This window comes from Coffea eugenioides, chromosome 11 (assembly GCF_003713205.1).
Source record: "Coffea eugenioides isolate CCC68of chromosome 11, Ceug_1.0, whole genome shotgun sequence".
In the NCBI taxonomy this organism is placed as follows: Eukaryota; Viridiplantae; Streptophyta; class Magnoliopsida; order Gentianales; family Rubiaceae; genus Coffea; species Coffea eugenioides.
Window position 1 is genome coordinate 49,808,080 of NC_040045.1, and position 12,067 is coordinate 49,820,146.

Below are 12,067 nucleotides of genomic sequence, written 5' to 3' on the forward strand. Positions count from 1 at the left end.
ACAATTTTGAACCAAAATTAATCGATCGGTCTAATTTCACTTGGGTTCCTTTCGTACGGCAACCACTCAAGATCGGTTGCTTTAGAGAAAAAGAAAAAGATAACCCTAAACAAAATTGCCTCCAAAGTCCAAACCTTTTCATCGTTGATTGCTTTGAACAAAGTCAACAAGAGAAAAAGTGCCTGGAAGCTTATGGCACCATTGCCTAATAAGCTAAAACTGTAGCCTTCGACTGTTGAAGCAAATTGACAAGACCTATCCAGGAAGTACTCAAATTAAAGCCCACCTATCCCTAGCTTTCTCGAGCAAAGAACAAACCAGAACGTTTCACATCATTCAGGTAATTATCCAACCTTTTCTTCAGCTTAAGTCTTGAGTTTTTCAGCTTTGATTTATTAAATCAATATCACTAATTGCTCCATGATCTTGATTTCGAATCCTTTAACTTTTTATCTATGTAGTGATAGGTTGATGGTAAGTAAAATCTAATTTTTAATCTGAAAAGTATTACTGGTTTAATAGCAGATTCCTCATGAATTTTTATTCGGATTATATTAGATGCGTCTGAAATCAGCCTGTGAACTTTTACTAAGTTTGGTTAGAATAATTCGTGTTTTCATGCGTACGATTTTATGACACCATCTCAATCGCCCAAAACAAAAATTATGAAACTTAAATAAAAAAAAAAAAGTTTATTGAATTGTGAAAGTGAAAAAAATTTGTATTTCCATGAAAGTGAAATTTACATTGAATTGTGAGTTTGGAAAGGTTATTTGGTTGGCTTGAAATGGTCTTTGATTCTTATAATACTTATCAATAGAGTCAATAATCTGGTAATCATATGCAACTAGTCTAATAGCAATGGTTTGTTTCGCATAAGTGAAAAAAAAAAGTTTAGGCAAGAACTTGAATATGATGAACAAGTACAATTTCTTGATCAATAAAGTAGTACAATCATGTCTTTTGTTGTGGTGCTGCGTGCTAAGTTTGGAAAGGTTAAATATTAGTTGGGTGGTCAAATTGACTACTTACACGCTAATTGTGATATACCTGGAAAATAAGTTATTGACTATTTCAATAAATTATTGAGGAAAAAAATTTCAATAAATTATTGAGGAAAAAAATTTTCTTACATTTTTTTTTCTTTCACTTCGGCATTTTTCTCGTTTTTATGTGCACTATTTTTTTATTTTTGTTTTTGTTGTTATTGATTTAGCATGAATTATTGTTTATTGTTTACAAATAATTTACTATGTACGAATACTTTTGATATTGAAAAAATATTTACTTAAATAATTATCCAATGAAACTTATTGTATTGCAATTAACTTTGTGTGAAAGTTTGCAGGATATGGATGCTACGACTTCTATGGAAATTGAGGTATCATCCTGTCGCAGATTGGATTTTGACAAGGTAGAGAAAATTTGTGTTAAACAAAACCAAATTGAATTATTAAAAAATTAAAGTGCAAATAATAACAGGACACTTGGCGCAATGCTATAGGTGGCATTGAGTTGGCATAGAAAATATGTCACCGAAGATCCCAAGTGTCCCACATCTGGCATGTCTGCCCGAGGTCGGAAATCATGTAGCCTGTCAATTTTCAAAAGGAACCAACGGATCTCCTTCATTCGGTCTTCAGAGTTGATTTTGCTTTCCGTCTCTTCATCTACTATCTCATGTTCCAGTCAACTTATGCGTGCACAAACCTAATGTTTGTTTGCTTGTTTGGGCATTATTAACTTTTTCATTTTCAGCAGGTACCTACATCTTTGTAGCTCCATTTTTGCTTGCCGTAATTGAACTCTGCAAAAGTGGTGAAATCAACCTAAACTTCCTGTTTAATCATCAAGTGCAAAGATAGTTTTCATTTTGTCCCTTTTTTTTAAGATGGACGATTCGCAACAGTTTCATTAATGTTGATATATCTTTTAACGACCAACATTGATTATCTTCAAATTAGCATAATATTCTTTTCTCGCTAGTCTGATCTATCATTAAGTCTGTATAAACCAATCTTTTCTTTTTCAGCCCTAGGGACTGTGTAATAAAATCACTTCCTCCTTACAGCCTAGCCCATGACAAGTGAACTTTGGATTTGGGCAAACATTGATGGAAGGCCACTGCAGCTTTTCCTTTTTTTTTTTTTCATTGCCCTGCTATCTTGTTGGATTTGGATCCTCAATTGCGCTTCTGGTATTTATATTTAGGGGAAAAAATCTTAGTGATCCTCAAATTATTAGTCGGATGAACTTTTGGCACTCCTAACAATTAAAAGTGAACTTTTGGCCTTCGATCTATTCAAAATGCAAAATATTGGATTTTGTTAAGTTCAGCAATTAATAACAACGAAAACTACGACCAGCTAAGATGTACGCCGAAATACGAAAGACACTTTTGTCGCGATGAATTGTGTTCCACTCAATAAAATGGAGTAAAAATGACTTTGACCTAATCGTTGTAGGCCAATAACAAGATTGGATGGATGCCATCTGAAGGGGACTTATAAAGGGCAGTTATTAACTGCCATTGCTACTGACTCTAATAATGAGTGGTGACTTATTGCTTGGGCAGTTGTAAAGAGGAAAGCCATACAGCAGTGGGCATGGTTCTTGAAATACCTCAGCGATGACTTGAAAATTGAAAATTAGTTGCATTATACCATTATTTCTGACCAACAAAAAGTGTATACATATATATATTTGAACTGATATATGCATGTGTGTGTATATACATATATATAGTAACAACCATTGATATTTCATTCTTTTTTTATAGGGGCTGGATAGAGTATTAACTGAAATTCTTTCAAATTGTGAGCATAGATATTGTGTTCAACACATGTACGAAACTTTAAGAAGAAGCATCCAGGATTGCCACTTAAGAATGGGCTATGAAACATTGTCAATTGTACAATAGAAGAACTTTTCAGTAAAGCAATGATTGAACTCAAGGATTTTGATAACGAGAGAATGCTCAAACTCCTCGGCATTGGTGCAAGACCTTCTTTCCAACCCACACAAAGAGTGACATGTTGGTCAACAACCTGTGCGAGTTTTTTAATGCACATATTCTTGAGGTCAGAAACCAGCCTATTATAACAATGCTGAAAATGGTCAGGGAGTATATTATGGATAGGATCTAGAAGAGAAAATTAGCAATGAAAAGATATAAGAGCCCAACTAGACCTTTAATCAATGAAATTATTAAAAATAAGGTCAAAATTGCAAGTTAGTAGATACCCATTTGGAATGCATTACATGGCTACCAGATGAAAAGACCAAGAGAGGCCTGATTTGCTGTAGATATGGAGAAATGAATTGCACTTGTAAGTTATGGGGGATTAGTGGCATTCCCTGTTGTCACACCATTACTACCATTCTTTTGATGAATGAAGACCTACGGGAGTACTTGAATGCTTGTTACAGTTGGGGGCTATTCCTTAAACATTATCAAAATGTGTTGCAATTAATTAATGGTGAGGATCATCGGTCCCTATCAACAATGTTTGAATTGGAGCCCTTAATATCAGTAGCTCAACCTGGTAGTTTTAGATAGGTTAGGAGAAAGAACACAACTGAAAACAAAAATTATGATAGAAGACTAAGAAGAAGGATTATCATTCACTGTCGAAAATGTGGGAAGGCTGATCATAATGTAGCAACATGCAAGTAGCCAACCAATGAACATAACCATCAAGAAACTTCAACTGAACCTGTGAGGCAGCAACTAAGTGCAAGAAGGAGAAGGCAACAGTAAGTACAACCAAACAAGGTTGACTTTTACTTTTCCCTGATTAGCAACTAACATAGTTCACAAATCTATGCAAGTAAAACAGTCAGCAAGGACACACCAATAGCAGAATAGTAGGTTCATGAAGCTGTGCATTAGCAGCCACATCAAGTCCATGTTCATGAAACTAGACACCAGCAACTATAGTGAGATATTCAACAACTACAACAATAGCAACAAATATCTACTCCACACCAAAGTGAGTAGACATGTTCAACAACCCATAGCGGGAAACTTCAACTACAAAGCCACTCACTGATGCAAAAAGGAAGTCATAAATGCTAACTATACATATTTTGGTAAGGAGCCACCGTTTATAGTTGGTTCTCGGAGAGAAAACTAGAGTGAAAGAGGTAGAGGGAAAAGAAGACAAACCAGAAAAGAAATAGGATAGGGAATAGCTAATGAAAGAGGGGGCAGCAGCCAAGAATGCCTAAAATTTGTCTTGTGTTGATCACAACACTTTTTTTACCAACTGTCTTTTGTCTTACAATCTCCAGTCTTATTGGATGTTAGTGGATGAATTCCAATCAACTGTTTGTTAGTGGTGATTGTGTTTTGTATTATGGTTATAATTTTGTAGACCATTGACAACAGTATTGTGTATACAGAGTCAGCAGAATATAATGATTTTTATGTTTGCCTACCCCACATTTGCACTTTTTCATGTCTTTGTCTAGTTTGTATATTCAATTAATGGAATTGTACTTTAACAATGAATGCATACGAAATAAACTACAACACTCTCAATCAAACAACAAAGCATTGCAAATATAAACTGATTTTTTTTAACAAAGCATGCCTAATTTTTTCATTCAACAAATAAAAACTCAGATTTCAATATCTTTCTACGGATACAATCATTACAGAGTAGAAAATTTATGACATGAGTCCACTTGATTCATCTTCAAATTGGTCCTTCTATTTGCCTAAAAACCACAGGTTTCCATTTTCTTTGCGCCAACTAGCCATGATTATAGTTGTAAGCATCCATCTTAACAAAAGCAATCTCACTAGACACTTGTTCACCCACTCCTTGCTGTGAATTTCTTTTTCTAATTCTTTCACTTTGACCTTCAACTTTGTGACTTTCCTTTCTTGTCTTCTTTTTTCTTCTTCTTACCAATCTCTTTGTTGTTCAGCTACATTAATTCTTCTAAGAAGATTAGGTATGATCTCCGTTGACCGGCGACACATCTCCTTGTCGATCCACTGTCAAAATCTGCAGCCACCATCCACGCACTCCACAAATCTTCGCCCAAGATTCCTTGAGGTCTACGAAGTCATGACTCTCGTTACTTTCTCACACCTACACATGGAGAAAGAGGGATTGTTAGTTCCTCGCATTTTTTTGTTCAACAACTTCGTTGGCTGCAATGGAGTTTTTCTTCGTACAATTCTTTGTTCGGGAAGAAGTTTTATTTTACCAAGTGGAACATAACTTATTGCAGACAAAAATACCCGTTGTATTTTGACGTGCGTCTCACGTGATCATAGTTTCCATCGATATTGACTACTAAACTTGACAGAAGACCCAACATTTTACACTTTAGATAGATCGGGGGCTAAAAGTTCACTTTTAATTATTGAGAGACCAAAAGTTCACCCAATTATTGTTTGGATTGCCGTTTTCCGTCAAAAAATTACGTCGTTTTCCGTGATCACATTTCCCTATTTCCTTTTTTCCTCACATACATCAAATCGCTGTAGACACCAAATTTTTGTCAATTTTCAATGTTTTCTTGAATTTTTTCTATTTAATGAATTATTTATTTTCTTGCATTTTAATGTGCATTTTTCTCTTTTTTTGCAGGTTTGTTTTTTAAAAAAAACAAAACAAAAAACAAAAACAGAAAGAAAAACAAAACACAAAAAAAAAAAGAGAAAACTAAAAAATCAAAAATCATCATGATCATTTTGTTTCACCAAATTAACTATTAACCCATTTCACACTCAATGGCCATGGACTTTTCTTTTCATTAGTTGAGAAATCATCATTTTGGGAGATCCTACACACAAGCTCCACTTTGGCTACAAGTCCCTCTCGGTTCTCTGCTCTCTGGAGGGACCATCAGACAAGACCCAAAAAGAAACGAAAAAAACACTTCCTCTCTCGGCTCTCTCCCACAGGACACAGAACAAGGCCACAAAAGAAAATTTTTCTCTCCCTCTCTCGGCTCTATTTTTGCTCTGAAGACAAGAAACAAAAAGGGGGACAGAGAAGCAAAAAAAACAAAAAAACACTCCACTCTTTCTGAACTCAAAAAAAAAAAGAAAAAAAAACTCTCGGCTCTCTCGGCTCTTTCTTTTTTTAACACATTCCACAAATCAAACAAGAAGGGGGGGAACTAGCGGTCAGGCCATTGAAGTTAGGAATTTCCCCACAAAGCTCAAACGAGTGACTGCAATATTCTGGAGGTAGTTTCTTTCTCGTTTTTTTTTAGTTTTGTTTTTCACCGTACACTCATATTTTGTTGCTTATTTTCTCCTGTTTGGTTGCCTTTCAGTGTTGTTGTTCTGTTTGTTAAAATTTTGGGAAATGGCATGAGCCAGTTTTAGGAAAAGGAAATGTTTATTATGTATGCATATTAACTGTTTGGTAAAATGCCGAAAACGGAAAATTGGATTAAAAAGCTGAACATTGTGCATGTTGTTGTCAAAACGGATGACCGTTAGCTAGCACCAATATCTGAAAATGTTGGGTTATTTAAGTATTTTGAAGTTTTGAGCCTTTAAAGGCATTGAAATATTTTCTTTATTTTTGGGGCTGTTTTGATTTAATGCATTCTTTTGTTGTTGTTTACTTGTCAAACTAAGATCATAGTTGTATTGTAGAAGTCATAAGGAGGGTTTTGGCATAATTTTTATGATTTTTGGTGAAGATGTGAGGGTTTTAAAAAAATAAAAAACTGAACTGATTTCTTGGCATTTTGGCCACTTTTGGGTCATTTTCTGTAAAAACTAAGTCCAAAAATGGAGTCTGCGCGAAAAATCGAGTGAGGGGGTGTATTTTGAGGATTTTTGGTGACCGGAGAGGTCACCGGCGGTGGCGGTCGGCGGCGGCGCCGCCTCCGGCAGCCTCCATGGCCACCAGCTGAAGTTTTCTTCAGCTGGCCGAACAAGATTTTCATGCATATTTTCATTTTTAGGATCTTTTCTCATTCGTATGATATTCCCTACTATATTATCTCCTACCCTCTATAGGTGCTAATCATGTCATTTAGAATTACATCTCATTTAAGTTAGTTCATTTGCTTGTTCATTTTAGGATAATTATTTTCAAACATGGGAAATTGGTGATTATAACTTTTTAGTTTAAATATCCCATTAATCCCTGTATAAGAAAATTATGTCACGAGTTTTTGCTTCTCGTACCCTTTATGTTGCATTCCCTTTTTCTTTGATCACTTATATCTATGTATATAATTTAATTTCTTTTCTTTACTTTTCCTTTTCATCATTTGCATACTCGTGACACCTTCAATGAATTATTTTGGCCTTCGCAATTAATGCGATTGGTTCAATTAAACCCTTGAATGAACATTTTGTCCCTTTCGATATTTTTATAAATTTAGATTTGCATCCATGTAGGAAACATCCAAATATGATAAAATTAAGGTTAGATTAGGAAAATTTTGACTAAACCTCGCAACTAGCTTAGACTAGGTTGAAAGGGTGCCTTAGATTTGAGTTAATCTAACCTTTGCCTTCCCTTTCTTCAACCGTGACTCCCGAATCCATTTTCTCTTGTTTTTCAAAGACCTGGAGTTGTCGAAAAGGATTTTATTTTATTTTATTTAAATACACTTTTTGGGTGACTTGGTACACCCAAACTCGATACCAAGTGGCGATTCCTAATTTTTCTTCAAAACCCTTTTAGACTAAATTTTGGACCCAAATTGTCGCATTTTTTAAGTCCCATTCTAGGTCTCCCTGTCACTTATTTTTAAATAAAATCACATCTTTTTTAAACTCTTTCTTTTCCATCGCGAAAAAATGGGGCGCGACAATCGCTACAGTAATTTTTCCATGAAAAATCATGAAAAATGCAATCCAAACACAACCTAATAATTTGAGGGCTACTGAAACTTTTTCTCCTTATATTTACTGTGAAGCCACACATGAGGAGTCTCTCGCATGTCTCGTTCTTTAATATACACTAGTACTTCGTGAAAGAATCATAGAAAACGTGTGTCCTCGAGTACACAGTACAACTAAAATTTTTGTAACGCCAGAAGTCCCAAAAATACTAGTAGTGTTTTGGCCAAATGTCTTGGCGCCAGCCAAGTGTTTTGGGCTCAAAAATTGTTTCCATAACTTGGACAAGTTCAAATTTCTTAGTGCCTAGTGTTTTGGGCAAAAAAAAAATTGCTCCTATAGCTTGGACAATGTCAATGTCATCTAGTACTTTCTTTTTGTGAAGATCATTCCTCTGGTTTAAAAGCTGCTGCTCTTGATATTTTCTTCATTTTGAAAATATTTGTACGGTACAATTAAAAATTCCCCATCAGTACGATTATCATCTTTCTAAAAAATGAAGAAAGGACAACGACGTGTACATGAAAGGTAAATAGTATCAAAGAGCAGTAAGACATCTAAAAATAGCTCGTGACCATGTCAACATATCACTTAGGCTCAATGATTAAAACAGCGGCAGCACAAGACATTCGATACTAGTAGAAGACATAAATAACCTAGCTAATTTATTTCAATTGTACTCTTTTGTGTAACAAATACCGTTAATATGATTTATGTATTAAAATTAATGAATATGCAGTAGGCATATTAATGGATGAAGAGAAAATTTATATATTTTCTTAAGTGTCAAGATACATTTTTATAAAGATGTTTGAGTCGTGGTACAGTTTTGCCCTACGAATAAAAACTTCTACCGTTTTCAGAAAAAAAAAAAAAGATTTTGTCAACATATAGAAAAGATTGGCTATGACTGATGTCGCCGTAGAAGATGGAAAAAGAAAGAGCCATACACGTTAAAAAATATTCCGCGGAATGCAAAGACAAGGAAAGCAAACAAAGCACAGAGCTGATTCTGGCAATTATTATGGGACCAAATGACTCTGAAAAAGACTGAAATACCAAGCAATACCGGCCACATGCTACCGTTCCAGTATCACCTAGTTAAATAAGCACAAGGAACCGGAAGGCAACGTCTTCACGGACGATCAGAGCAACACTCAAAATTCTTCCCTTTTAAAAAGGTTAAACCTAAAACTTTAAAAATACTCCACTCAATAGGGACGACGACAAACAACTTGGGGGAGAGGGGTTGAGGACATTATTATTCTTGTGATTATGATGATGGAATTTTGTCACTTCCCACTTCCCAGGACTGGGACTGGAACTGGAACTGGAATCCGGATCACGAATAAGTTTTTTTTTTTTTGGGTTTTAAGCATATGTCTTCGCAATCTCCAGCAGACATTGGCACAACTCATCGGGTTTAGTAAACATGGGCATGTGGTCAGCACCCTTGATCTCTTTCACCTCCTTCACGCACGGGTTGTTTTGGATCATCCAACGTTGGAAATCAGCTGTTATGGTTATATCGTCACTCGCTATTACATAAGCCTGCGGGACTGATCCAAATCTCTCCTCCGTGAATAATTTCTCTGTCTGCAGTAAATCTTCCATGAATAGTGACCCTGGTCTTACCAGTAGCTTCCCCAGCGCTTGATCCTGTTGTAAATTCCATTAAAAAAAAATTACTACTTTTTTTTTTTAATTAAAGAATAAAGGGGAAAGAAATATGTGAACTGTCTTTTAACAATTGAATAGACTAAACACTAACCTCCTTAGGGGACCGATTGTAGAGGCTGCTGGAGATGAACTCGGGGCCACAGAGCAATGCCATAATGGGAGGGTCGCCGTAGGGGAAAAATTTAGTGTCCAGCCATTTCTCTATCGGGGTCCTTGCCGTGTACTACTTTTTCAAGAAATCAATTCGATTGAATTAGGAGGTGACAAAAGATGCAACCTAAGTACTTATGTAAATGTAATCATCAAGTTAGAAAGAAAGGAGGACAAAAATAATGCTATTAGTAAACCTCTTCGAAAACATATGATGGCCGATTCTTGGCATCAGGCATGATTGCATTCAAGAAAACACCAACTGAGACTTTGTTGGGGTACTTTTCCAAACCAACAGCTGCGGCCATCCCCCCGCCGCTATGGCCTATCAGTATCACCTTCTCATTTTCTGGAATTGAGGCCAGAACCTCCAACAACGGCCTCGTGTAGTCAACCATTGTTCTGATCTCTTCCAGTTTCTTTTCATTTCTTCCGGCACCCGCCAGGTCGACTGGGGTGAAACGGTGGCCAGCGGCCTCAATGCGGGGTTTCAACTTGTAGTACACCCATGCTCCGTGGCCTACACCGTGAACCGCAACGAAGTGCTTTGGCTGCTCCTTGGTGGCTTCCATTTTGCAATTGCTGATTCTGGGAAGCTTGTGCGGTCCTCCAATTCTTGCAGGGGTTATATAGCAATGCAATTTGGAATTTCTCAACATTGTCTAACACTATTAAAATCATACTATTTATTGACTCTCGTAGCAATCATATTAAAGTTACGGCCCAGAAAAAGAACAACGATCCAACAAATCGAATTGTTTATTGTCGCCACGAGGCCCTCGAGTTGTCCCGGAATGAGCAGTATCTCATTATCTTTGTCTTCTTCAATTCTGCCCTTAGATTCCGAGAATATTTTTCCCCCTTTGATAAAACAGTAGATTTGCATTGATTGATTGGCTTAAAGCAGAACTTGAATAATAGCAAGTGATTGCTAGAGCCCATCAAGCAAAGACACGTTAGTACTCCTTTTTTGTTAAAAAAAAAGGGGTTATTATCACTTTACCTCCTTAAATTACATCACTACTGTTAATTTACCCTTTAATGTTATCTTTTAATCACTTTACCCCATAAATAATTCAACTCAACATGTTAAGAAATTTTGGACAAAAATACCCTTTTATTTTATAGCATTACTACATTGTTATTATCATTTTATTTGTTTAGATTATAGTGATACAATCACTTTAGTTCCTAACATTATTTTCTAGGCATTTTGCTTCATCGTTAATCTAATTAGTATGGTCAAAAATTTTTAAATATATTTACCCTTTTTATATATATTTAAAAATAAAAAAGTTGGAATGGTTATTCTTCCCTTTTTTTTCACTTTAAGAGATCGAAAAATATAAAAATAAAAAGGTTTTCTCAAATTTCTTTTTTTCACATTTATTAATACTAGGAAAAGAAAAAGAGATAGAAAAAAAGAAGAAAGAAAATTAGATTTTGCAAAGAAAGAAAATAAAGAAAAGTCTAGCATTATCGTATTATATTTTAAGGTTGTCGGGATTAAGATTGAAATTTGGCAGTAAACAGAAAAGTGAGATAATTTTAAAATAATAAAAGTGTTTAATTCTTTATTATTTGTAATTTTTAAAAAAAGAACTGAGCTCTCTCCCTCTCCCCCTCCCCTTCTCCCTCTCCATCTTTCTATTCTTTTTTGATATTAATAAGATTGGCAAGAAGAAAGAAATTAATATTTTGACTTTTTTTTCTTGATACTAAAAGGGAGAAGAGCCACTCTAAATTTTTTATTATTTTTATTATGCAAAGAGGAGGGTCTTTTTTTCTAAAATTTTTTAATTTGCTAAGTTGGTTTAATGGTAGGATAAATTGCCTAAAAAATAACTCTAGGGGGTAAATTGATAATAAGACTATAGTTTATGGGGGTAAAGTAATAATAATTTTAAGGGTTAAACATGTCTTTTCACTTTAATTAACAAAATCCGTTAAATTTGACCGTTAGTCTTGGGGGTAAAGTGACTCAAAAATAACGTTAAGGGGGAAATTGATAATTGCACCAAACGTTAAGGGGGTAAAGTGATAATAACAAAAAAAAAAGACATGGTGGTGTTTGGTAGAATTCTTGATTTGAAATGGTGGTAAACCAATAGGTCTGCCGATGGACTCTTAAGGCTTTCGTTGCTGTCAAGTTTAGAATTTAAATCTTGCGTGGACAATTGAGTGTGAGGAGTGAAAATGATTTAAAAAAAAAATTAAATTATTGAAGCACGGCCTTCTATTGAGCATGCAACTCGCTGTTATCACTATAACTTTATAGGTTTTTCTATAATACGCACGCTGATTGATACAGTTTCACCTAAATCATATCTTACCTATAACATAAATGCACACACTTATAATTACTTATCATACCCTACATTTATATACTTTCTAATTGTGGAGAAC

At 35.1% G+C, this 12,067-nt stretch overlaps 1 protein-coding gene across 1 annotated transcript; it reads right to left on the reverse strand.

The window, feature by feature from the left end:
- Positions 1–8,822: 8,822 nt before the first annotated feature.
- LOC113752823 (salicylic acid-binding protein 2-like) lies at positions 8,823–10,233 on the reverse strand. The gene is made up of 3 exons (XM_027296877.1): positions 9,859–10,233; positions 9,603–9,734; positions 8,823–9,490 (listed from the first exon to the last, which is right to left on the reverse strand). Exons 1-3 carry the CDS (start codon positions 10,231–10,233, stop codon positions 9,203–9,205), a joined length of 795 nt encoding a protein of 264 aa, XP_027152678.1. The 3' UTR covers positions 8,823–9,202.
- Positions 10,234–12,067: the final 1,834 nt, after the last annotated feature.